General features: G+C 40.9%; 1 protein-coding gene and 1 pseudogene across 1 annotated transcript in view; one reads left to right on the top strand and one right to left on the bottom strand.

Annotated features, from left to right (window-relative positions):
• Positions 1-26898, top strand: part of LOC138993154 (alcohol dehydrogenase E chain-like) — a 38787-nt gene continuing 11889 nt past the window's right edge. The window contains exons 1-6 of the mRNA XM_070392268.1: positions 1-407; positions 5024-5094; positions 7812-7913; positions 11907-12045; positions 13784-13871; positions 13968-14187. Of these exons, the coding sequence (XP_070248369.1) occupies positions 377-407; positions 5024-5094; positions 7812-7913; positions 11907-12045; positions 13784-13871; positions 13968-14187 (651 nt within the window). The 5' untranslated portion in view covers positions 1-376. The remainder of the gene's footprint in view (positions 408-5023; positions 5095-7811; positions 7914-11906; positions 12046-13783; positions 13872-13967; positions 14188-26898) is intronic.
• Positions 18474-26785, bottom strand: LOC138998997 (chromodomain-helicase-DNA-binding protein 3 pseudogene; annotated as a pseudogene).

The following is a 26898-nucleotide window of genomic DNA, read 5'->3' as shown; positions in this document are numbered from 1 at the left end:
GGGTCCATGCGGGGGCAGCAGCTCAGCTCCGGGGAGGTGGTGTTGCCCACGTCGGTGCTTGCACGGCCGCCCTGGAAGCGGCGGCACCACGGACACGAGGCAGCCGAAGGCTGCTTCCCGCCCCCCTGAGCGCCCAGGACCTGACCGCGCGGGCAGAACTGGGCTGCGGGCTGCGGGGAGAGTGCCGTTGGCCGCCAACAACTGCCACCAGGCCTAACCGCCCAATCGCCCAACCGCCCAACCGCCCGGCGACTGGGTTGGGGACCCGCTCTCCCCCTGGATCCTGAGTTTCCCCACCTTTCGTTCAGTTCAAGGCAACATTAGGCAGCGCGGCGGGGCAATTGCAGCCGACTAGGCCGGGACGCACCTTGGAAAGATGTTCGCCTGCACCCAGATGGCGGTCATTAGTAAGTGCCTGCTGCCCGCATCCCAGAGAGCGCGGGAGCCCTTTAGTGCAGCCGGAGAAGCGCAGCATCCATTCGGGATGAGGGGCAAGGGACGAAGCTCCACTCTTTTCCCTCCATCCAGGACAGGTCACTGCCTCCCAGGAAGGGTGAGGAGCGGCTTGGGGCAGCCCAGGCTGGAGCCTGGATTGGGTGCCTCCCTTGAGAAGAACCCCCAAACCCTTCCATGTCTTCCTGGCCAAGCATAACACAGCAGTTGGTTCAGTTTGGTGGGGAATACTCTTGATATCGAGATATCGGTTAGTGGCTGTACCTATTCAAGAGACAGGCTTTACGCATATCTAAGACCATCTCTGGAAGAAGGTACAGCTGGACTTCGGATTTTCCAATAACTGAGAAGATATTTATATTTGTCTTTTACAAATATTTTTTACCATGTATTGAACGTATCAGGAGCGTATTTCTGCAATTAATGACAAGATACTGGTCTCATCATCTTTTCTAGGCCTCAATGGCCCAGGAATTGCCCACACTCTCATGATTGTTTAATAAAATGTGGGACATTATTTCATTTACAATGGGGGGAAAAGGAGGCATGGTTGAATGAGAAAACATATGTGACAAAAACATGAAGGATATCTTATTTTCACTATTTGGGAAGAATGAACTTTATTTTTAGTCCTGTGGCATAACATAAGACTTTTATACTAACTACCCATTATGTAATCTAAGTCTTCATTGTAGCTAGATGTAAAAATGATCAACACAGCCCTAACTGGTTTGGCTCAGTGGATAGAGCGTTGGCCTGTGGACTCAAGGGTCCCAGGTTCGATTCCGGTCAAGGGCATGTACCTTGGTGATCGATGTTTCTCTCTCATCAATGTTTCTAACTCTATACCTCTCCCTTTCTCTCTGTAAAAAATCAATAAAATATATTAAAAAAAATGATCAAGACATATATGCATACCATGGAGCATGATGCCATGTTGCTTTCCCTGTTTCATTTGGCATTCTTGTTAAATTGTGTTTTGTGGCCCAGAATGTGATCCGCCTTGGTGAAAGTTCCATGTCAGCTTGAAAAGAATGTGTTCTGCTGCTATTAATGACGTAGTCCATAAATGCCTTATGTAGTTAATTGATAGTATCGTTTAGTTCAACAATTTAGATCAGTTTAGATCAGTCTTCACTGATCTTCTGCCTGCTGGAATTGTCCTTTTCTGCTAGAAAGATGCTGACACCTCCAGCTATAATAATGCGTTCATTGATTTTCTCCTTGTAGTTCTATCAGATTTTGGCTCAGCAGTTTAATTATCTCTTTATAGGCACATACATGCTTAGGATTGTTACATGTTCTTTCATTTTAACCTTTGTACTAGCTTTTGTGTTAGTCGACCTATCGCTTTTATTATATGTTTGCTTTTGTCAGTGAGAAATTTTTTCTTTCCTATCTTTTCTTAGTTATTAAAAAAATTTGTTTTTCTTCTTAAAGAGATCTCCTAAATATTTTTGGTAATAACAGTTTGATAGTAGTGAACTCTTTCTGCCTTTTCTTGCCTGTAAAACATTTCATCTCTCCTTTGATTCTAAAGGATAGCTTTTCTGGGTAAAGTAATCTTAGTTATAGGTTTTTGTGTTTTTCTTTTTTTTTCCAATTACAGTTTATATCCAATATTATTTTTCTTTCAGGTGTGCCAGTCTCTTTTAGCTTGCAAAGTTTCTCTTGAGAAATCAGTTGATAGTCTTATAGGAGCTACCTTTTCTCTTGCTGTTTTTAAGATCATCCTTTGGCATTTTTGTTTTCTTTTGCTTGCTTTTTTATCTCCCCTATACGCTCCTCAACCTCCTCCTCATGACTCTCCCCCCAGCAATCACTGCACTATTGTCCATGTCCATGATTTTTGTTTTCTTTTTCTTTTTTGCTGATATGTGTTTTGGTGTGGGTCTCTGATTTCATCTTATTTGGAAGTCTGCACTTTCTGGACTTGTATGTCTATTTCCTTTGACAGATTAGGGAACTTTTTAGTAATTACATCTTCAAATCTTTCTCTCTTTTTTACTCCCTCCCTCCCTCTCTCCCTCCCTCCCTGTCTTTTCTTTCTGGTACTCGTATGATACAAATGTTGTTACATTTCATGTTGTCCCAGAGGTCCCTTAAACTATCCTCGTGTTTTACTTTTTTTTCTTTTTTGCTACTCTACTTGGGTATTTTCTGCTATCTGTCTTCCAAATTACTGATTCTCTTATCTGCTTTATCCAGTCTGCTGTTGATTCCCTCCAACGTATTCTTCATTTCAGTTATTGTAGTTTTCATTTATGACTAGTTCTTTCTTATGATTTCTATGGCCCTGGCATGCTTTGAGTTGCTGTCCCTTCTCTGGAGCTTAGGGTGAGAGTTGTGAGCAAGTGAGGCTGTACTTAGGCCCTTTAAGAGGATGATTTTGTCTACAGCAACCCTCCATCTCACCTAGAGTGAATTCCACCTGATTTTCATAGCCAGCTGTTGTAGGGATTACTCTTCTCAGCACAGGAGCTGCAGGTTTTGGAGCTGAAACTCCTCATTCTTCTGTGGGGACCTCTATGGCCAATGTATTCCTCCCTATTTTAACCACCACATGTGGATGTGTGACCACTCTGTTCCGCATTTCTGCTCACTCAGAATATTTCAAGGTTACCTAAAATCTGTTGATGTATGAATATCCAAACCTGTAGGAAATTTTTATAATTTATTTGAGTCAAACCGAGGCTATGTCTGGAAGCAAGATCTCAACAGACTGAGAAAAATGCTTCCAAGAAATGACAGTTTCTTTTATGCATTTGGAATTAAGAAGAGAATGTAAAGCTCAGCTTGTGTGGCTCAGTTGTTGAGTGTCGACCAACAAACTAGGAGATCACGGCACTGCCTGGTCAGGGCACATGCCTGGGTTGCAGGCTTTATCTCAGTGGGGGGTGTGCAGGAGACAGCCGATCAATGATTTTTCTCTCTTCATTGATGTTTCTATCTCTCTCTTTTCCCTTTCCTCTCTGAAACAACAAAAACATATTTATGTTAGTCCATTTAGGCTCCTGTCAAATAAATGTCAGTTTACACAACCAACTGGTTTAAACAACAGCATTGATTTCTGATAGTTTTGGAAGCTGGGTAGACTAACATAAATTGAATTCAAATTATTCCTAATGCTTATCCCACCATCACTTTATAAACTCACTCATGTACGATGTGTCTTTCTAAATTGATTGGGGTATATGAGCTTTTTGATGCCTCTCAGAATCTCTGAAAAGGGGTCAGACTCTCATTATCATGCTCTGCACAAGTAAAGGTGAGCAGTAGCAAGAACAAGGTGGTGACCATTCTGTACAAGCAGTGTCTTCTTTTCCAGGTGGATGTAGTATAGCCAATATAACTGACTAAAGTTGAAAACAGATAATAGTGTCATGCCCTTAAAAGTTTTAGAGAAATGTAATATTTATGTTAATATATACATGTTGACAGATTATATCTAATTAAGCAATTGAATGCACTGTGCTCCCAAGTGTTGGTATAAGACTTGAGATTCATTAAAAGTCAAACTTAGAGGCTTTCTCTTATTCATGGCACTAACCAATGGATAATAGAAATACACAAGATTGTGTGTTTTTCAATTTTGACTGTGAAAGAGAGATCAATATTTAGTTTTTAACTGAAATGTTCTCTCTACAAAGCCTCCTTTGGGTCTTTCTGTCAGATGCCATCCCGATGATCTGACTTGTTTGCCTGTGTCTTTTTTTGCCATAGATTGTGAGTTTCTTTTATGGGTAATCATTGTAGCTAATAATTATTGAAGCTTGTCCTATCTGCCAGGTTTCCTAGTAAGTGTTTTAAAGGGCTTGTCTCATTTGTTCAACAAACAATGCTTTGAGGTGGTACTATTATTCTATTATTTTACAAATAAAGAAACTAAGGGCAAATTCACGCAGCTAGTAAAGATAGGGTCTGCCTGGAATCCAAGGCCATGTCATCAGCATGACCCCGTACTGCCTCTAGGCAGAGGTAGAGGCCATCTCTTATCCCTCCTTGCCACCCCAGTGCACCCAGCTGAATGCCTGGAACAGGGAGGTGCTCAGGCAGTGCTGCTAGGTATTGAGTAGAGCAGAAACGCCAGGGTCATGAGCACCCTTTCTGTGACTGACTGGTGTCTGACCTCTCTGCTATGAAGAGGAGGAGGGTGCTGGGGCAAGCACATTCCTCTGGCTTGTACTTCTCTCTGTCCTACGTCATTTGTGCTGCTTCCTTACTGCTCCTCCTTTCTAACTGCAGCATGTGGATTAGAAGTTGCAGCTTAGTGCACACAAACGGGAAGTAGGGCACTGGGAGAGAATAAACGTGGAATCCAGAAAAAAAGAGATTAAAATTTATGTGTAGAGAAATATTTAACCAGATTAATCAAGCTGTTATCCATAATTGGCAAATTACAAAGTACAGGTCTGAGTTGTGGATTAGTGCCCATTTCTTTCTGATTTGATATAGTTTGAGAATAAACTTGTGGGTCTGGCTAAAGACACCAGATCACATGTGTAGAACTGAGCATTACTCAAGCAAATAAAATATCTGTGCAACATATCTGTTTCATGTAATCGAGCAGGAAAGGGTCTGCAAGAATCCATCCGCCTCCTGGCCTGCAGAAAGAACAGAAACATGAGCACAGCAGGAAAAGTAAGCATTTTTTTTTTTTTTTTACTTTTGAAAACATATTCTCATTATATAATTCACAAAGAGAAACAATATTTAATGAATAATTTAAAATTTATATCTAAATTAAAAACCATATAAACTGAAATATAACATAGAATATATGCTTTGTCATGCAATGTATATTGAATCAGAATTTAAATAGGCTGTTGCTAAATATCCTTAAAAGAATATGTAACTTTTGTACATATTAAAGTCTTTATTTACTATATTAGATAAATGGGCAGTAGTTACAGCCAATCATGAATAATTTGAAAATCTGAAGTTAAAAATATTTTCAATCAATAATTTAACTTTGTATTGAGAAGCCATAACTTAAATGTTAATTTTTGTAATCATGTTTTTATTTTTATGAACACAGGAGGAAAGTTAAGTCTGACAAGTTTTATTGATCTCAAAGCATTAGAATCATCAAGGATAAGGAAGCCAACATCAACATGCAAATTCCAATTTTAAAGGATCCTATGATAGCTCAATGCAGGAAATTTCCATAGAAATCTTATAGAAAAATATCTTTTCCATACAAAAGTCAACATGATTTTATCAAAAATTAATACTGATATAGTTTGAGTCACTTATTAGTAGTAGAAACAGGGTTATTTGGTTCTAGGTCTTCCATAGATCTCTCTACCTCTTCAATGTGCTTATAAGTGCAGAGAAATGCATATGATCATACAATATAATCAATTCACATTGTTTAACTGCTCAGTCCCAAAAAGTGTCCAGTACTTTTGTTGTGTTAGGAGTGGAACACACACTCTAATATTTTGCTATAACACAATTGGAAGTTTCTGAGGTTTCTACACACCCTGTGTTATATAACAGGCCTATGATTTTTTGGAAACTCAAGAGGGCCAATTGTCAGTTTTTTTCATTTCAACTCTCTTTATTTTCATTTGTTACTGATTAGCATTTACGATGGTGAATTACATTCCAAATGAAGAAAAGTTAGGAAAAATTAAAATAAATTTTTTCAAAACTCAGTTTGAAAGAAATAATGAGTTCAGAAAGCAAATGAGTAAACCAAATGTATTCATGAAAACAGTAACTGCTAAGCAATTAGTTCTTTCCCCTCTGGGGCAACATCCATAGCTTTCAGCTTTGTGGTAACACTTCACCAGTTTATTCTTCCTGCATTATATTTTCCTCACATGCAAAACGGCAATCATAATAATCCCTACTTTATAAGATAGTTGTGAGAATGTAATAAATTAATACTCCTTAGCACTTAGGATAGTGTCTGGGACATAGAAGTTATTCAATACATGTTAGTCACTACTACTGATGTTGTTGTTGTTGTTGTTATGTAAGATTTGGTTAATTGCTTATTACCATGGGATGGTGAAAAGATAAAGTTGGATTGTCTTGATTTTCTGGGCAGCAGACTTTCTGACTTTGCAAAAATTAGTCAGTTGCTAAGTCAAATGAGCCTCAAATTTGCCATCGTAAAATAGACCAATAGCTTAATAATAATGCCCTGTGGGCTTTAGAGATCAAGTATGTAATTCATTCAGCATTGGCCACAATGTGCCTGCCCATTAAATGAACACCTGATAATCAGAAGCTATGTACTATTAGTGTATCATTTCTAAGTACTCTCATATTTATTGACCATGGCAAGCACCTCAGCAAAGTAGGAGAATTTGACATATAAATAATGAAAATTAATTTGCAAAAGCATACATTTCAATTGACCTTTTAAAATCATATTTATAATTATGAATTATACATTCATAATTACAATTACTATAGAATTATCTATCTAGAAAAAAGCTCTCAAATGTATAAACTTTGTAGCAGTGAAGACAGATTTTACCAGTATGTTACATTCTCAAGTACTAAAAATATGTGTTCAACCTTAATTTTGAAGAACATCTATGGATAAACTATGCTAGATTAAAAAGTCAAACACACAGTTATTCCATTTTTAAATATCTATGTGAGTATGTGGGTAAGAGTGTGTGTGTGTGTGTGTGTGTGTGTGTGTGTGTGTGTATGTATACAGCTGTAACCTCTGTGATTTTTGGCTCACATCTAATCTGGAAAAAAAATAGCTACACATAAATTAGAGAAGAAAATAGAGCTGCCAAAGCTCACTTTCAAATGAGTCATGCAAACTAGTAGCACACGGAAGTAGTGGGGAGAGAAATTGGAGGAGGAGGACAGACAAGGAGAGAGAGAAGTCACCTATGCAGGGAGGCAAGTATGCACTGGAATCATAAAGTCCCGTTGTTTGGGGCTTAAGCACAGACTTGAGCAAGAGAGCAATAGATTTTATGTGACCAGACAGTGATTCTATCACTGAAATATTTGTGATTTAAAACTTCATTGCAAGCCAACAGTTGTGGGCAAACAACCAATTTCAGGACTGCATTAGGAAATATCACAAATAAACAGCCCTTGGAAAAAGAAACAATATAAGGATGACTTAAAAGAACATATTACATTTTATCTCAATGCCTCATTATAGTTACTTCTATTTATGTTTCCTTATGTTATTACTGTACATATTTTAAAAAGGTATTTCCATTCTCTTTGCAAATCAGAAGTTGTCCTTTTCTATATAACATTTATCAGATTTCAGACAGGGGGCTAGATGTTGCACATAAAAAGATGAAAGTCATAATCCCCGACTTCAAGAGTGGGTAAGCACTTGTGTCATCTTTCTGTTCAATTTCCAGGTAATAAAATGCAAAGCGGCTGTGCTATGGGAGATAAAGAAACCCTTTTCCATTGAGGAGGTGGAGGTAGCAGCCCCTAAGGCTCATGAAGTCCGTATAAAGGTGAAACACATTTTTCTCTTCTATCGAATTTTAAGTATAAGAAAATTCAGAGAATAGTACAAATGGAAATAACAAAAAGTTTATTAAGAAGCACTTTTTAGCCCAGCCAGTGTGGCTCAGTGGTTGAGCATTGATCTATGAACCAGAAGGTCATGGTTGATTCCCAGTCAGAGCATAAGCCCAGGTTGTGGGCTTGATCCCTAGTGTGGGCATGCAGGAGGCAGCCAACCAATGATTCTCTCTCATCATTGATGTTTCTATCTCTAGCCCTCTTCCTTCCTCTCTGAAATCAATACAAAAAAAAAAATATATATATATATATATATATATATATATATATATATATATATATATTTTAAAAGAAGCACTTTAAAAAAATCCTCATGCAAGGATATGTTTGTTTATTGATTTGAGAGAGAGAGAGAGAGAGAGAGCTGAGAGAGAAACATCGCATCAATCCGTTGCCTTGCCTCCATACGTGCCCCAACCAGGATCGAATCAGAAACCTAGGTAAGTGCCCTAGTAATCCAAACAGTGGAATTACATTTCTTGTCAAGGAAATATAAAAATATAAGTTGTTAAACTTTCAAAATAGAATAGATAGTATGTACAGTATAATTCTAATGTCAACCTCAATAAAGAGGTAAACTGAGTCAAGCTCAAAATGATGAAAAAGATGAATTTATTCAAGAATAACTTGAATACCTTTTATTTCTCCTTCTTGGTTAGCACTTTCAATACTATGTTGAATAGGAATGCTGAAAATGGGCATCCCTGTCTTGTTCCCTATTCTTAGGGGAAATGGTCTTACTTAGTATTTGCCCACTGAGTATGATGTTGCTGTAGGTTTTTCATATAAGGCTTTCATTATGTTGAGATATGATCCCTTTATCCCCACTTTGCTGAGAGTTTTATATCAAAAAAGGGTGTTGGACTTTGTTAAGTGCTTTTTCTGCATCAATTGATATAATCATGTGGTTTTTACTTTTCAATTTATTTATGTGATGTATCATATTTATTGATTTGCGGATATTGTACCAGCATCCTTGGAATAAATCCCACTTGGTCATGGCTTATGATCTTTTTAATGTATTGCTGGATGTGATTTGCTAATATTTTGTTGAGGATTTTAGCATCTATATTCATCAGGAATATTGGCCTATAATTGTCTTTCTGGTTTGGGGACTAGGGTAATGCTGGCTTCATAGAAAGAGCTTGGAAGTGTTCTTTCCTCTTGAATTTTTAAAAATAGTCTGAGGAAGATTGGTATAAGTCTTTCTTCGAATTTTCATAAAACTCCCCTGTGAAGCTGTCCAGAACTGGAGAAGAAGAAGTAAAATAGTCACTTTTTGCAGATGACGTGATATTATACATAGAAAAACCTTAAAGACTCCATTAAAAAACAACTAAATTTAATAAAAGATTTCGGCAACATAGCAGGATACAAAATTTACACCCAGATATTTATGGCTTTTTTAGACACCAATAATGAACTCAAGAGAGAGAAACTAAAAAACAATCCCATTTACCATTGCACCAAAAAAACTAAGATACCTAGGAATAAACTTAATTAAGGTGGTAATAGGTAATTGGACAGATACATGCAAAAAGATGAAACTAGACTACCAACTTACACCATACACAAAAACAAACTCAAAATGGATAAAGGACCTAAACATAAGATGAGAAACTATAAAAATCTTAGAAGAATCCATAGGCAGCAAAATATAAGACATAAATCACAGCAATCTGTTTACTGATATAGCTCCTAGGACAATGGAAACAAAGGAGAAAATAAACAAAAGGGACTACATCAAATTAAAAACCTTCTGCACAGCAAAAGAAGCCATCAACAAAACAACAAGAAAGTCCACTACATGGGAGAACATATTTCCCAACATTATATCTGATAAGGGCTTAATCACCAAAATTTATAGGGAACTTACACAACTTAACAAAAGGAAGCCAAAAATCTAATGAAAAAATGGGCAAAGGACCTAAATAGACACTTTTTGAAAGTGGACATGCAGAAGGCCAAGAGACATATGAAAACATGCTCAAAGTCACTAATAATCTGAGAGATGCAAATCAAAACAACAGTGAGGTACCATCTCACACCTGTCAGAATGGCTATCATCATCAAGTCAAAAAGTGAAAAGTGCTGGCCAGGATTTGGAGTAAAAGGAACCCTTCTGCACTGCTGGTGGGAATGCAGACTGGTGCAGCCACTGTGGAAAACAGTATGGAGTTCCCTCAAAAAATTAAAAATGGAACTTCCATTTGACCCAGTGATCCCACTTCTAGGAGTATTTCCCTAGAAACTAGAAACACCAATCAGAAAGGATATATGCACCCCTATGTTCACAGCAGCACAATTTACCATAGCTAAGATTTGGAAACAGCCTAAGTGTCCATCAGCAGATGAGTGGATTAAAGACCAGTTGTACATCTACACAATGGAATACTACGCTACTGTAAAAAAGAAGGAACTCTTGCCATTTGCAACAGCCTGGATGGAACTGGAGAGCATTATGCTAAGTGAAATAAGCCAGTCAGAGAAAGATTAATATCACATGATCTCACCCATTTGTGGAATACAATGAACAACATAAACTGATGAACAAAAATAGAACCAGAGACATAGAAGCATCAAACTGATTGTCATACCTCAGAGGGTTGGAAGGGGAGGGGGGTGTTAAGAGATCAACCAAAGATTTGTTGCATGCATTTAGGCATAATCAATGGACATAGACATTAGAGGGGAGAGGGCATGTGCTAGGGGATAGGAGTGGCCAAGGAGAGGTCAATGGGGGGGAGGGGAGGAGGGGAAGGAGACATATGTAATACTTTCAACAATAAAGAATTTAAAAACAAAACAAAGCAAAAACGAATAACAGTAGTTGTAATTTGGAACATGCAAATTGTAGAAAGCTATAGGGCAGTCCTTTGAGAGTTTGGGGTAGGCTATACTTACAGGCAGGAAATTTAAAGAGGGAAGAGTTCAGTTATAGTCTGTTAAAATGTATATATTTTTTATGAGAGTATCTTTTATTATTATATAATACTCTTTTTGTCTCATTTAATTAGTTTGGGCCTTGAATTCTGCTTAATCTGATAATAATATAGCAGCCATGTATTCTTTTGTTTTTATTTCATTAAACAATTTTTCATCATTGAAACAAAAGCAAATCCAGTCATACAAACAAAGCTCAATTCAGCTTAAAATGTGAGATATTTTAGTTCAAAATTTCTCAAGGTTGTTATGAGGCAACTCCTGACCAATTTTTATTTAGGAAAATTCCAATATTATCAGTGTTCTGTAAATCAGGCATTTACAGGAAAACGATTTCTCAGTCCTTATGTGTCTTTCCTGATGACACATACATTAGATTTTCCTTTTTATATCCTCCAGTTCTATTGTAGATTGAAATTCTTTCACACTAATGAAATTAAAAAGTATTGATGTGTTTATACAGAAAAAAAGTGCAAGATTTCAAAATCAATTAGCATTAAATGGTGGAGCTTAACTGACTTAATTTTCTTGGTTGCTAATCTATAGTTTCTACTTCTAGGAAAAAGCATGCATTCTTGTCTATTACATAAGACAGATATTTGAGAAACTTATTTCACAGATTATTCTGAATTGCTTAAGGCAGGGAGGGTTTTAAACTGAGTAATCTTTTTTTTTCACTCATAAACTTTTATTTTTATTTATTTTTTAATTTAAATTCTTTATTGTTTAGAGTCTTACATAAGTCTCTTCCTCCCCCACTCCCCTTGATCTCTCCCTGTCCACCCCCAAAGGACTTGTATGCATGCATAAACTGAGTAATCTTGGAGAGAAACGGGACCTTGTGTATTTGGGGAATAGAGAGATTATTAGCAAAATCCTTGAAAACTCTTCAAAAGTCCAACTTTAGAAAGCTGGGCATGTGAAGTCCATCTGAGGGCCACAGTATTGCTGAACCTAATTATCTTCCCTTTACCCTGTAGATGGTGGCCTCAGGGGTCTGTCGGTCAGATGACCACGTGGTTAATGGAAACTTCGCCACACCTTTTCCTATGATCCCAGGCCATGAGGGAGCCGGCATTGTGGAAAGCATTGGAGAAGGAGTGACTGCAGTAAAGCCAGGTATAGAACTCCTACTTGGAGAAGGTACTGTTCAGGACTCCAAGAACACCCAGCCTGGGTGATGAAACTGAAGCAATGAGAGATGCAAGACCTTGCCGAGGGCAGCAGCACAGCTAGGGCTTGAACAGAGGTCTCCTCCTTTTCTGCCCCCTTCCTGCCTCAGACATGTATGCATTCATGCACTCCTGTGTTCTCTCCTTCAGCAGGAATTTGTTGAGCACCTGCTATATGTCAGGCACCAGGTTAGATCCTGGGATACATGAGGATCAAAAGGGACCCACTCCCTGAGGTCATAATCAAATAACTTCCATTTCAGTCTTGCTAAGCACTGTTTTCTCTCAGGACACAGGAAAAACATCTAAGTCTGTGTCCTGAGCCTATAGGTCTGTGCATGGGAACTGTTCAGTGCTGACTTCCCAGGGTGGGGAGCCAGAGGCTCTGACTGAATCAACATGATCTCCTCTTAGGTGGGAAGTGGAACCCATTCACTGGTTTTCCCTTCCACTATGGCCTCCCTCCTTGAGCACAGAATGAATGAAACAGGCTATTTAGAAGAAAAGGAGAGACCTGGCAGAAGGCCCCTGCAATAAACAATATCTGTTTTACTACATTAAACCATGGCTAACTGTGACTGGTTACAGGGTACTAGTTTATCCTTAACACTTATTTTGTCTTAATTTTATTGTGCATTAATATAGATAAGTATTCTTAGAGGTAAAGAGTGAATAAATATAAAATGTTCATGCTATTATCTCCATATAAAGTTTATCTATTAAATATTATGGTCTAACCATTTTTGTGGGTTTTGTGGATATGTAGGAGAACTAGTTGAAAACAAAAATAATGTTTAATTTAAAAAAAAACAACTTTAGCCAGTAGATTTGACCTGCCCGATTACCAAATACTTTTTTTAACTTGCTGACAGAAAATATTAAAATATATGGTCTGTTTTGAGTTTCAGCTCTTAGTATTTCCTTTACTTAGAAATAAATTAACAATAAATAACACTTTTACTTTTCACGCTGGTTCCCTCCAACATAGCAGGCAAAATAAATAATTCACAAATTAAGTTATCAGCTAAAAACATTTAAAAATGAATTCTCATCCTAAAAGAAAGTGCCTAACTCATTGAGGGTTGAGATTTTTAAAGGAATTTCTTTAATTCTTTTTTCTCACATTTTTGTTACGTTTTCTTTGGGGAAAAAAACCCTAAAATATAACAAATAGAAAATAATTTTATAGTAAAAATAAACAGTCACTTTGAAAAGCCAAGAATGGTTGTCAAAATTCTCATTTTTATTGTAACTTAAACTATTAGAAAATACTGGCTTTCCCCAAGATCTAGTGAAACTATGGCAGCCTCTCACTACTAAAATTTATAAATATACTTACACTAAGAACATTTAAGACTTAATTCTTAAGGGTTAAATAAAATGTGTATAAAACTATCTAGAGAAAGGGCATGGAGGAAAAGATAACTATTAATGCAGTGGAAATACTTTAAAATCCATGGTTGTTCCCACAGTCACATGTCCTCTTTGGCAATCTTCAGGCACATACAAACCCAAACCAATCACAATGCTGCCAGCAATGTCTAATGACATCATGGTGACTGCATCCTGTTTCTGAGAGACTATTGAAAGGCAACTGCCTCTAATACATACCCATAAGCTTTGAGTGCTTGCTCTATTAATTCCTGGGTAGAAATTTAATAAGAATTTGCTTTTCCCCCCTCCAGGTGATAAAGTCATCCCACTCTTTACTCCCCAGTGTGGAAAATGCAATGTTTGTAAACATCCAGGAAGCAACTTCTGTGTGAAAAATGAGTAAGTTTCCATTACTCTCCTGACACAGCCAATGAATTTGCACACTGTTATGCATGTGTCTCATGCCCTTGTTTGTCTGTGTGTTGCACTGGCTAGTCTGAGCATGCCTCGTGGGACCTTGCAGGATGGTACCACCAGGTTCACCTGCAAAGGGAAGTCCATTAACCACTTCCTTAGCACCAGCACCTTCACCCAGTACACAGTGGTGGACGAGATCTCAGTGGTCAAAATTGATGCAGCTGCACCACTAGAGAAAGTCTGTCTGATTGGCTGTGGATTCACAACTGGCTATGGGTCTGCCATCGAAGTTGCCAAGGTAAGAATGACAACAGATGATAACGCAGTTGCACTTGGGTTGTCAGAAACAAAAAGGAAAGTGATTTCTCATAATAATCCAGGCAATTCTTCATAATTTTACTGTCAGCTTTCCTGCCTTCCCACTACCACAACAACATTGATATACTCCACAGAATTTAGAGTGTCAATTATGAGTAGAAAAATGCCCTCAGATAAGAAAAACAAAAACAAAAACAAAAAGAAAAGTGCCCTCAGAAAAAATTAAGAGCATATCCTAGAAATGTAATCTGTTTATAACAAATGAAAAAGCTGTTGATAACTAATGAAGAAAAGGTAAAGGTGCCATTTTCAATAATTATTTTTCTGTATTTGTTCTTTATGGGATTACTAAATTTCAGAGCTGAGGCCTCATTTAGTCATTCATTCTACTGTGAGTCAGCACAAACATGCACCAGGCACAGTATGGACTTCTAGGTCCTGAGGCAGCAAAAGTAAATGAAATGAAAGAGTTGCCTTTGAGGAGCATCTAGTCCATGACCCACTATTCCCAGAATTAGGACCAGCAGTAGATTCCAAAGCCTTACCTGATACACCTCCAGACCAAGCATCACCAACCTACCTGCTCTGTGGAAACCTATGAGGAAAGCAAGAAAGCTGAGGTGATGTATTATGCATTTTTTTCCACTCATTAGGGGATCTCACTGTTTCATCTCCTCCCCTGCCATGGACACACACACACACACACACACACACACACACACACACCTCCCACAGAGGTGGTAGCTTTGAAGGAGAAATTCTTTAAGAGTCTCTCTTCACAAACGGTTAGAAATCTAGTGGGCCCAGATCCATAATGCTACTTGCCCTAAATCTTATGGCTGTCTCACATAGCATGTCTTTTTAAAAACTCTTGGTGAATATTAAACCATTCATATATATAAAATGCTAATATGCTAAGTATCCGTCTGGGTAATGACATCAAATAGCAATGCTTGGCTTCCTCTCCCTACCTACTAGCCTCCTTGGAGTTTCTTCAGCCCAGTAACATGGCTTGCTTTATAGCCGGGTGGAAAAATTTTACACTGTCACCAAATGTTTGTGAAGCTTTTTCCTGTGCCTCATCTCATTTGATCCTCACAGAAGTCCTAGAGTAGGTAGATAGGAAACCCAGTGGAATCCTATTTTCTTTTCATTACCCAGAAAATGGAGATTTAGAAAGCTTAGAAACTTGACCTGACTGAAAAGAAGTAAGAAATGGTGGACCTTGAAAATGACTTAGGTTTTCTCACTATGCAGAATATAGTCAAACACTGCTGCAGTTAAATATTTTACCCATTGTTCTCCCTGTGTGATCTACAATAATAATCTGCTTCATGTTGATATTTACTGCTATGTTGCTGACAATTACCTGAAAAAGAAGTTGGGATGCTTCACTGGGCTGGAAAAAGTTTAGGAAAATCAGAAAGCATGTCTAATTAAGCAAGTTTATTCTATATCTATAAAAGGCTGAGTTAACTCATGCACATGCAATACATATAAAGCTCTCCTGGTACCAATTGCATGTGTGTGTCTCCATCTGTCATTGTTGATTGTGAATTTGGTTGACACTTTTTAAAAAAAATTCTTTATTAGTTAAGGTATTACAAATGTGTCCTTATCCCCCCATTAATCCCCAACCCCCCACTCATGTTCTCATCCCCCTGTTGCCCATGTCCATTGGTTTGGCTTATATGCATTCATACAAGTCCTTTGGTTGATCTCTTCCCCTTACCTCCACCCTCTCCTACTTTCCCTCTGGGGATTAATAGTCTGATTGCTGTTTCTCTGTCTTTGGATCTGTCCCTGTTCATCAGTCTATGTTGTTCTCTATATTCCACAAATGAGTGAGATCATGTGGTATTTATCTTTCTTTACTGGCTTATTTCACTTAGCATAATGCTCTTCAGTTCCATCCAGGCTGTTGCAAAAAGCAAGAGTTCCTTCTTTTTTACAGCAGCATAGTATTCCATTGTGTAGATGTACCACTGTTTTCTAATCCACTCATCTGCTGATGGACACTTAGGCTGTTTCCAAATCTTAGCTATGGTGAATTGTGCTGCTATGAACACAGGGGTGCATATATCCTTTCTGATTGGTGTTTCTGGTTTCTTGGGATATATTCCTAGAAGTGGGATCACAGGGTCAAATGGGAGTTCCATTTTTAATTTTTTGAGGAAACTCCATACTGTCTTCCACAGTGGTTGCACCAGTCTGCATTCCCACCAGCAGTACAGAAGGGTTCCTTTTTCTCCACATCCTCTCCAACACTTGTTGTTTGTTGATTTGTTGATGATAGCCATTCTGATAGGTGTGAGATGATACCCCATTGTCATTTTGATTTGCATCTCTCGTATAATTAGTGACTTTGAGCATGTTTTCATATGTTTTTTGGCCTTCTGTATGTCCTCTTTTGAAAAGTGTCTATTTAGGTCCCTTGCCCATTTTTTGATTGGATTGTTTATCTTCCTATTGTTAAGTTGCATGAGTTCCCTGTAAATATGTTGGAGATTAAACCCTTATCGGTGATATCATTGGCAAATATGTTCTCCCATGTAGTGGGTCTTCTTGTTGTTTTGTTGATGGTTACCTTTGCTGTGCAAAAGCTTTTTATTTTGATGTAGTCCCATTTGTTTATTTTCTCCTTAGTTTCCATTGCCCTAGGAGCATTATCAGAGAAGAGATTCCTTAGGCATATGTTTGTGATTTCGCTGCCTGTGGATTCCTCTAGTATATTTATGGTTTCCCGTCTTACGTTTCAGTCTTTTATCCATTTTGAGTTTGTTTTTGTGTATGGTGTGAGTTGGTGATCTAGGTTCATCTTTTTGCACCTATCTGTCCAATTTTCCCAACACCATTTATTGAAGAGATTGTCTCGACTCCATTGTATGCTCTTGCCTCCTTTGTCGAATATTAATTGAGCATAGTGGTTTGGGTTGATTTCTGGGTTCTCTATTCTATTCCATTGATCTATATGTCTGTTCTTGTGCCAGTACCAAGCTGTTTTAAGTACAGTGGCTTTGTAATACAGTTTGATATCTGGTATTGAGATCCCACCAACTTTGTTCTTCTTTCTCAGGATTGCTGCAGCTATTCCAGGCCTGTTTTTTATTCCAGATGAATTTTTGGAGAGTTCATTCTAGATTTGTGAAATATGCCATTGGTAATTTAATGGGGATTGCATTGAATCTATAGATTGCTTTGGGTAATATGGATATTTTGATTATGTTGATTCTACCAATCCATGAACATGGTATGTTCTTCCATCTGTTTATGTCTTCCTCTATCTCATTTTTCAGTGTCCTGTAGTTTTTCGCATATAAGTCTTTTACCTCCTTCATTAAGTTTATTCCTAGGTATCTTAATTTTTTTGGTGCGATGGTAAGTGGGATTGCTTTTTTAGTCTCACTTTCTGTAAGTTCACTAATGGTGTAAAGAAATGCCATGGATTTCTTGGCATTAATTTTGTATCCTGCTACATTGCCGAATTCCTTTATTAAGTCTAACAGCTTTTTGATGGAGTCTTTTTTTTTTTGAAAGGAAGTATAATTTATATGTACAACCAATAAACCTGATACAGAAGAAGGGATTGGGACAGACCAGGAGTGAGTGTGAAGAGAGACTGGGGAATGGCCAGCAAGAAAGTGAAGGGGCAGCGAAGAGGAAGTGGAGGGTTCGCCATGCAAACTGCCACTCTCCTCAGCCCCTCCTGGGGAAGAGGGTGTGCATGCCCGTGTCTCCCTAGCCTGCTATCCATTATTTTTCTCTGGTCCTCAAAGCAAGTAGCCTCCTGACTAGGCCCCCTGCCTCACACACTCAAATTTAGTCTGTATTCAGGCCTTCAGGAGAAAGGGGAGAAGTCCTCAAAGAACCTGAGCCCCAGAGCTGGGGGTTCCCCCAGCATCTGGCCCATTGTGTTCTCTCCCACCCTTTCTAGGTCACCTGGGTCCCTAGGTCAGATTGGGGAGCTCCTCTTTGGCTTGAGGGGGTATCGCCCAACCATTACTCTCTTTGTAGGGGTGGTTCTTGGCCCCTGTGGAGGGGGTAAGATGCCCAACACAAGATGCCAGTACACAGGAGGTAACTGAGCCAGTGAATGGTGCCTTTATTCTGAGGCGGAGCAGCAATTGACTCCCTTTAACTGCTCCACACTCTATTTCAGGAGAGGTAAGGGAAGGAAACCTGCAGCCACCCCTCCTCTTCCCTTTTGCTCTGCCAGGGCTCATGGTCATCCTTATCTAAAGTTCCCTTCCTCTCTTCAAAGCTCCTTTCCTCCACCGGAAGTTTCTAAAGGCCAGGCAGTGCTAACCCCCCACGTCTGCACAAGATGGAGCTCACCCTGCAGGAATAAAGGCTCCACCTCTTACCTGCCACAACCATTTATTGGGAAGCTGTGTATGTTTGGCAGTGGAGGATAAAGGTTCTTGGAAGACCCTGCTAACCAATTCCCACCCAGACCTCTTCTCACCAGCACAGTCTTCAAAGCATGGTGGGAAAGATGTGTGGGAGTGGAGACAGACAAAGGGCCCTTCTTGAAAAGAGGAGTCAGAGAGAGGGGCAAAGGGGCTCCTAGCCCAGTGGTGGCCCAGCGGGTGGGGAAAGCGGAGGATTGGCAGCAGACCCCAGAGTCTGAGCTGGGGGTCGGCATCTGGCACGGGGCCTGGGTGAAGGGCAGGCCTGGGATCCAGTCAGTCGTCTATACAGATCACCGCCCCAGCTCGGGGCTCCTTCCGATCCAGCCCGTCTGACACTAATGCCCCCACCATTTCCTTCTCCTTCTTCACCAGCACTGGAGGGCCGTTGGTGGCGGCTGTGATGAAGGACCCTGCAGGCATCTGGCTGTAATTGGCGCCTCCGGCGGCCAGAGCCCCTATGGGAGCGGTGCTGAAGGCCGCCCCGTACCCCGGAGGTGTAGCGTACCCCGGAGGTGTAGCGTAGGGACCCGGGGGAAAGACCGGTGTGGGGTGAGGCTCCGTGCCCTTGCTGGCCAGCCAGCTGAGGATGCTGCGCTCGGACATCTGAAGGCGGGCTGCGATAGGGGATATTCGAGACAGCGTGGCCGGCAGGCGGGTCACCTCTGCCTTCATGTCGCTCAGCAACTCCTCCAGCTGGTTCAGAAGCAGCGTTGTGGGCCCTCCCCCGCGCGGGGCCGCCGCGGCCCTTACCCTTGTTCCCTGCCAGCGACTCCTTGGAGAGGTGCTGGTGGCTCTCAGCCAGGCACTCGGCCTCGGCGAAGCGGGCGTGGAGGGCCATGGCGGGGTGCGCCGGCTCCTGTGATAGGTTCAGGTAGGCCGCCCGCCGAAGCTGCTCCTCAATCACCAGCGCCTGCTCCAGGAGCTTGAATCTCCGGGCCAGAAACTTATTTTTCATCTCCAGAAAGTTCCCCTTATTGGCTTCAGTTTTAAATGGCTCATTGATAATGGCAAACTGAGTATCATTCTGGATGTCCTGCCACCGTGCACAGCCATGGAGAACAATCCCAGCCAGAAGCCAATAGTCATGTCTTCGGTGCCAGATTTCATTGAGTTTCCCCGAGGAAATAGCTGCCCGTTCCTCATTCTGCCACAGTGTGTGTGAAGCTCTGTAAAGCCACCATCTGCTATATTGAACACGAACCGCGGCTTCTCTGCCTTCTTCTCACGTCGCCCAGTGGGTCGTGGCTCGTCTCAAGGCCCAGATCGAAGCTCCCGGCCGCCTTTAACATCTTCTCTCTTGCCCAAATCCCCTGTTTCCCCCTCTGGCCTCTCCCTGTGTTCCTGTCCATCCAACGGCTTCTCCTCTCCCCGCTCTCTCCTGGCATCGACTCTGTGGCTGACTTCTCTCTGTCCCCCCGGTACCCAGGTTCAGGCTCCATCTCTCCAGCTACCCCTGCTCCTCATCCTCTAGAGGAATCTTCCTTGACTCCAGCTGTTCCCCAAGCGATAGGGCTGGGCTGGGGGCATAGCCTCTGTCTCCATCTTCTCCCCAATTTTGCTATTCTTCTCTGGCTTCTCCTCCTGGTTTTCAGCTTCATCCTTCTCAAGTGGTGTACTTATGCCATCTCCTTTCTCACTTGGAGCTGGAGTAGCAGGTTTAGAGGTGCAGGGACTGTTGGCAGCAGAAGCCTGGGGGGTGGTGGGAGACGTTTTGGTAGGAGAGGAGGCTCTGGAGGAGCACTTGGAGTCAGCACTGGGGTCAGGCATCAGCTCAGGCACCGACCAGCGCCCATTGATGTGCTCAAACTCTTGTACCTTCTTCTTGACGAGAGACATGACTCCAATGCGGGTCAATACTTGCTGGCGACTCAGGCCCTACCGAGGGACCCCGTCAGCAAATGTTTCAGAGCCGTCTGCCCCGGACTCACAGAGATGGCGCATGAACAAAGACACGTAGGCCTTGAACTCGTTCTCAGTCTTGCCCCTTAGGTCTCGCACCAGCCACTGAGTAGTGAAGGCATCCTGCGGTGGCATCCCCCAGCGCATCACAGCATTGAGGAAAGCCTTCCGCTGACGGGTGTTGAATCCCAACACCTCAATGTTGCCCCCAACGCGAGCCAGCAGTGGAGGCAGTGGCTTATCTTTTTCATTCCGGAGCTGCCTCTTTGACTGTCGAAGCCCTTCAGGACGCTCATCAAAGTCTTCATCCTCCTCCTCTGATCCCACTGAGTATTCTGACTGGTTATCTTGGTCCTCTTGAGCAGCATCATTGTAGTTATCTTGCTTGCGAACCTGCTTGCCTTTGCCGAGATTCCAGGCTAGGTCGTCCTGTTGTTGCTCATAGTGATACCTCAGCAGCTTTTCCCAGTAGTCAGGATCCACATTCTCCTCCTGCTTGATGATCTCCTCAATCTTGTCTCCCTCCCGCACCACATACTGGGCCACCTTGAAGGAACTGAGATATTCGTTCATATTCTGCACATCAGTGTCTTCAATTGCATCCTGGTTTCGGTCCAACAGCCGAGCAATGGCCTCATTGTCATGGTGAATCACACTGCTATCCTCCTCCTTGTTCTCCCCCTCGTTTTCATCCTTAAATAGTTCTTCAGTGCCAAATTTGAGGATGTCATCCAGCTCCTGCTTGGACATGGAGCCCGCCTTGGAGCCCAGCCCAGGACGCACTACCAGATGTGTCAGCATCATCTTTCTCTTGGCCACTTGTGTGATTCGCTCTTCCACTGATGCACGAGTCACAAACTGGTAAATCATTACTTTGTTGACCTGGCTGATTCGTTGAGCGCGGCTAAAGGCCTGGATGTCATTATGAGGGTTCCAGTCAGAAATCGAAGATGATGACAGTGTCTGCAGTGGCCAGATTGATGCCCAAGCCCCCAGCCCGGGTGGACAGGAGGAAGCAGAATTGTTGGGCCCCAGGAGCATTGAATCTATCAATGGCCTCCTGCCTCAGGGCACCAGTGATGCCACCATCGATGCGCTCATACTTGTAGCCTTCGTAGTCTAAGAAATCCTCTAGCATTTTGGTCATCTGTGAGAAGATGAGTACTCTGTGTCCTTGCTCCTTTAGCTTCCACAGCATCTTCTGCAGCAGCATGAGCTTCCCAGATGACTTAATAAGTGCCCCACCCTCATAAGCCCCACTGGGGAGTTTTGGGGTCTCCATAGCAGCCACAGGAAAGAGGTATGGATGGTTGCAGCACTTCTTAAGATCCTTGATGGAGTCTTAAAGGTTTTTTATGTGTAATACCATGTCATCTGCAAATAAGGAGAGTTTTACTTCCTCTTTTCCAATTTTGATGTCTTTTATTTCTTCTTCTTGTCTTATTGCAACGGCTAGTACTTCCAGTACTATGTTGAACAGGAGTGGTGAGAGGGGGCATCCCTGTCTTGTTTCTGTTTTTAGGGGGAATGGTTTTAGTTTTTTCCCATTGATTATGATGTTGGCTGTGGGTTTGTCATATATGGCTTTTATTATGTTGAGGTATGATCCTTCTATTCCTACCTTGCTGATAGTTTTTATCAAGAAAGGGTGTTGGATTTTTGTCAAAAGCTTTTTCTGCATCAATTGATATGACTATGTGTTTTTTTTCTCTCAATTTGTTTATGTGATGTATTAGGTTTATTGATTTGCGGATATTGTACCATCCTGGCATCCCTGGAATAAATCCTACTTGGTCATGGAGTATGATCTTTCTGATGTACTGCTGGATCTGATTTGCTAGAATTTTGTTGAGGATTTTAGCATCTATGTTCATGAGGGATATTGGTCTGTAATTCTCTTTCATTGTGTTGTCTTTGTCTGGTTTTGGTATTAGGGTGATGCTGGCTTCATAGAATGAGATTGGAAGTGTTCCTTCTTCTTGAATTTTTTGGAGTAGTCTGAGCAGGATAGGTTTTAGTTCTTCCTTGAATGTTTGGTAAAACTCCCCTGTGAAGTTGTCTGGCCCCAGGGTTTTGTTTGCTGGAAGCTTTTTGATTACTGCTTCAATTTCCTCCATAGTTATTGGCCTATTGAGACTTTTAGCTTCTTCCTGATTAAGTTTTGGAAGGTTTTTTTTTCTAGCAATATGTCCATTTCCTCCAGATTGTGTAGTTAGTTGGAGTAGAGTCGTTCATAGTATTTTTTAACAATCCTTTGTATTTCTGTGGGGTCTGTTGTTATTTCCCCTCTTTCATTTCTGATTTTGCTTATTTGGGTCCTCACACTTTGTTTCTTGGTGAGCCTGGCTAGAGGTTCATCAATCTTGTTTATCCTTTCAAAGAACCAGCTCTTGGTTTTGTTGATCTTTTGTAATGTTTTTTTGGTCTCTATGTAATTTATTTCTGCTCTGATCTTTATTATTTCCTTCCTTCTGCTTACACTGGGCTTTTCTTGTTGCTCTCTTTCTAACTCTTTGAGTTGTAGAGTTAGGTAATTTATTCTCATTATTTCTTGTTTCTTGCAATAGACTTGTAGCGCTATGAACTTCCCTCTCAAGACTGCTTTTGCTGTGTCCCATAGGTTTTGGATTGTCGTGTTTTCATTGTCGTTTGTTGCCATGATGTTTTTTATTTCTTCTTTGATCTCTCTGGTAACCCAGTCATTGTTTAATAGTGTGCTATTTAGTCTCCATGTGTTTGATTTTTTTGGGTTGTTTTTATTGTAGTTGATTTCCAGTTTTATGCCACTGTGGTCTGAGAAAATGCTTGATCTGAATTCAATTTCCTTGCATTTGAAGAGACTTTGCCTGTGACCCAATATATGGTCTGTCTTTGAATATGACCCATGTGCACGTGAGAAGAATGTATATTCTGTGGCTTTGGGGTGAAATGTAATGAAGATGTCAATTAATTCCATCTGATCTAGTGTGTCATTTAGGATTGATGTTTCTTTGCTGGTTTTTTGTTTAGAGGATTTGTCCAATGGTGATAATGGGGTGTTAAAGTCTCCTACTATGATTGTGTCGCTGTCAATCTCTCCCTTGATCTCCTCTAAAAGATTTCTTATGTATTTGAGTGCTCCTACATTGGGTGCCTATATGTTTACCAGAATTATTTCTTCTTGTTGGATTGCTCCATTTAGTATTATGAAGTGGCCTTCCTTATCTCTTTTTATGACCTTCACTTTGAGATCTAATTTGTCAGATGTAAGTATTGCTACCCTGGCTTTTTTTCCAATTCCATTCGCCTGAAAAACCTTTTTCCATCCCTTCACATCAGTCTGTGTGCGTCTTTTTTTCTGAGGTGGGTTTCCTCTAGACAGCAGATATATGGGTCATGTTTTCTTATCCACTCAGTTACCCTATGTCTTTTGATTGGGGCATTTAATCCTTTACATTTAAAGTTATTATTGATAGATACTTGTTTGTCGCCATTTTTATTCTTTTTTTTTTTAATTAAATCTTTATTGTTCAGATTATTACATTTGTTCCTCTTTTTTCCCCCCATAACTCCCCTCCTTCCAGCTCCCACCCCACCCTCCACCCTCACTCCCCACCCACTGTGTTCATCCATAGGTGCATGATTTTTGTCCAGACACTTCCCGCATCTCCCACACCCCTTTTCCCCCCAAGAATAGTCAGTCTATTCCCTTTCTATGTCCCTGATTGTATTATAATCACCAGTTCATTCTGTACATCAGGTTATTTATTCACTTGATTCTTAGATTCATTTGTTGATAGATGCATGTTTGTTGTTCATAATTTGTATCTTTACCTTTTTCTTCTTCTTCCTCTTCTTCTTAAAGGATACCTTTCAGCATTTCATATAATACTGGTTTGGTGGTGATGAACTCCTTTAGCTTTTCCTTATCTGTGAAGCTCTTTATCTGACCTTCAATTCTGAATGATAGCTTTGCTGGATAAAGTAATCTTGGTTGTAGGTTCTTGGTATTCAGCACTTTGAATATTTCTTGCCATTCCCTTCTGGCCTGCAAATTTTCTGTTGAGAAATCAGCTGACAGTCGTATGGGTATTCCCTTGTAGGTAATTGAGCCTCTTTCTCTTGCTGCTTTTAAGATTTTCTCTTTGTCTTTTGCTCTTGGCATTTTAATGATGATGTGTCTTGGTGTGGTCCTCTTTGGATTCCTTTTGTTTGGGGTTCTCTGCGCTTCTTGGACCTGTAAGTCCATTTCTTTCTCCAGATGGGGGAAGTTTACTGCCATTATTTCTTGAAATAGGTTTTCAATATCTTGCTGTCTCTCATCTTCTGGCACTCCAATAATTCTGATATTAGACCGCTTAAAGCTGTCCCAGAGGCTCCTTACACTATCTTCACACTTTCGGATTCTTTTTTCATTTTGCTTTTCCAATTGGGTGTTTTTTGTTGAATCTTTGGTTTGATTGTTGTACTCCTCTGGTCTGCTATTGGGTATAATATTCTTTATTTCAGTCCGTGTATGCTTACTTTCTAATTTCTTTATCGTAGCATCGAGGGTCTCATTAGTTTTCGTGAGGCTCTGCACAAATTTATGGCAAGCCCTCAAAATTGCGATTCTTAGCTCCATATCCTCCATTTCTGTCATGTTTTTTTGTCTCCGCATCTTTTATGCTTTCTTGGTGCACCCCCTTGTGGTCTCTGTGCGCAGTCTTGTTCTAGCCAAGCCTTAATTGTTGTAGTTAACACTAGAGGGATTTGACCCCCAGGCCAACTGGCTATAGGAATCAGCTGTATGGAAAACGTCTGCCTTCTGGGGAGGCGCTAATCCAGCCTTTGCCTGAGGCGATCGGCAAATGGCTGTGCGCAGGGTTTGGGCGGGGCGGGATCAACAGGGCGGGCGGAGGGAGCAGTTATGGCCACGCTCAGTCCCGTTCCCAGAGGCTCTGCTTCTCAGAACCCCGGCAGCCGCTGCAAACCTCGGAGAGAAAGCTGCCCTCAGGTTCCAACTGATGCCGGATAATCCCGCTTCTCCCGTTTGAGTCTGGGTCCCTAGAGACTCGCCCGGATCTGGAGCCCAGAGTCTGAGACTCACTCCCGACAGAAAACGACAACCGTGCCCTCAGCCACCAGCCCGCTTTGTGCGCGCACCTCGGTACCTTTGTATTTTCCACACTGCGCCGCCTCTGAGCCTCGATTTGCTGTTCTCTTTCCTTCTAGTTGTAGAGTCTCTCTTCAGCCAGCCTTCCTGTGGTTCTGGGTGATGTCCGTTCAGTCTTTTAGTTGTATTTTTGAAATGGTTGTTTGCGGCAGCGGTCTCCGGTGTTTACCTACGCCGCCATCTTGGTCTCCGCCATTTTTATTCTTTACCCCTGTGTTCCTTCTTCGTTTCCTATTTTTTCTTTTTACAGCAGACCCTTTAGCATTTCTTGCATTGTTGGTTTGGTGGTAATAAATTCTTGTAGTCCTTTTTTGTCCATGAAGCTCCTGATTTGACCCTCAATTTTGATTGATAGCCTTGCTGGGTACTGTATTCTTGAATTCAGACCCTTCCTTTGCATGACTTTGTATATTTCATTCCATTCCCTTCTTGCCTTATGGGTTTCTGTTGAGAAATCAGTTGCTAGCCTGATGGGGGATCCTTTGTACGTAACTTTCTGTCTCTCTCTGGCTTTTAAGATTTTTGCTTTGTCGTTAGTGTTTGCCAATTTAATTATAATGTGCCTTGGCATCGGTCTTTTGGGGTTCATTTTGTTTGGGACTCTGTTAGCTTCTTGGATTTGTGTGAGCTTTTTCTTCCCTATATCAGAGAAGTTTTCTGTCATTATTTTTTCAAACAGGTTTTCTATTCCTTGCTCAGTTTCCTCTCCCTCTGGCACCCCTATTATGCGGATGTTGTTTCGTTTTGTGCTGTCCCAAAGTTCTCTTAGGCTCTCCTCCTGCTTTTTAATTTTTTTTTTCTAGAAGCTACTCTGCTTGGGTATTTTTTCCTACCTTGTCTTCTAGCTCACTGATGCGGTCCTCTGCTTCTTCTAGTCTACTGTTGATGCTTTCTATTGAGTTCTTTATAGCAGTGATGTCCTATTTCATTTATCCTTGGTTTTTCTTCATTTCCTCTTGGTTCTTACTCATATTGTTGAATTTGTCTTCCATTCTTTTCATCCACCTTATGACCATTTCTCTGAATTCTTTCTCTGACAGGTTACTTGCCTCCATTGCCTCCGTTTTGTTTACTTCCTTTTCTGGTGATGCCTGTTTTCCTTTCATGTGCGGGCTGGTTCTTTGTCTCCCCATGATCTCTCTTTTCCAGGTGTTTGGTTATGTAGTTCTCTCTCTGCTGCGTTGATTTAAAGGCACAAAAATACAACACATAAAGGCACAAAGCACAAGGCACTGAACACAAATGT

Source organism: Myotis yumanensis, unplaced genomic scaffold (assembly GCF_028538775.1).
Source record: "Myotis yumanensis isolate MYYU_CA2020_CCGP unplaced genomic scaffold, mMyoYum1.0.hap1 SCAF_1, whole genome shotgun sequence".
NCBI classification, from domain to species: Eukaryota; Metazoa; Chordata; class Mammalia; order Chiroptera; family Vespertilionidae; genus Myotis; species Myotis yumanensis.
The sequence above is the reverse complement of the archived record's forward strand: the minus strand, read 5'-3'. Positions and strand labels throughout refer to the sequence as shown.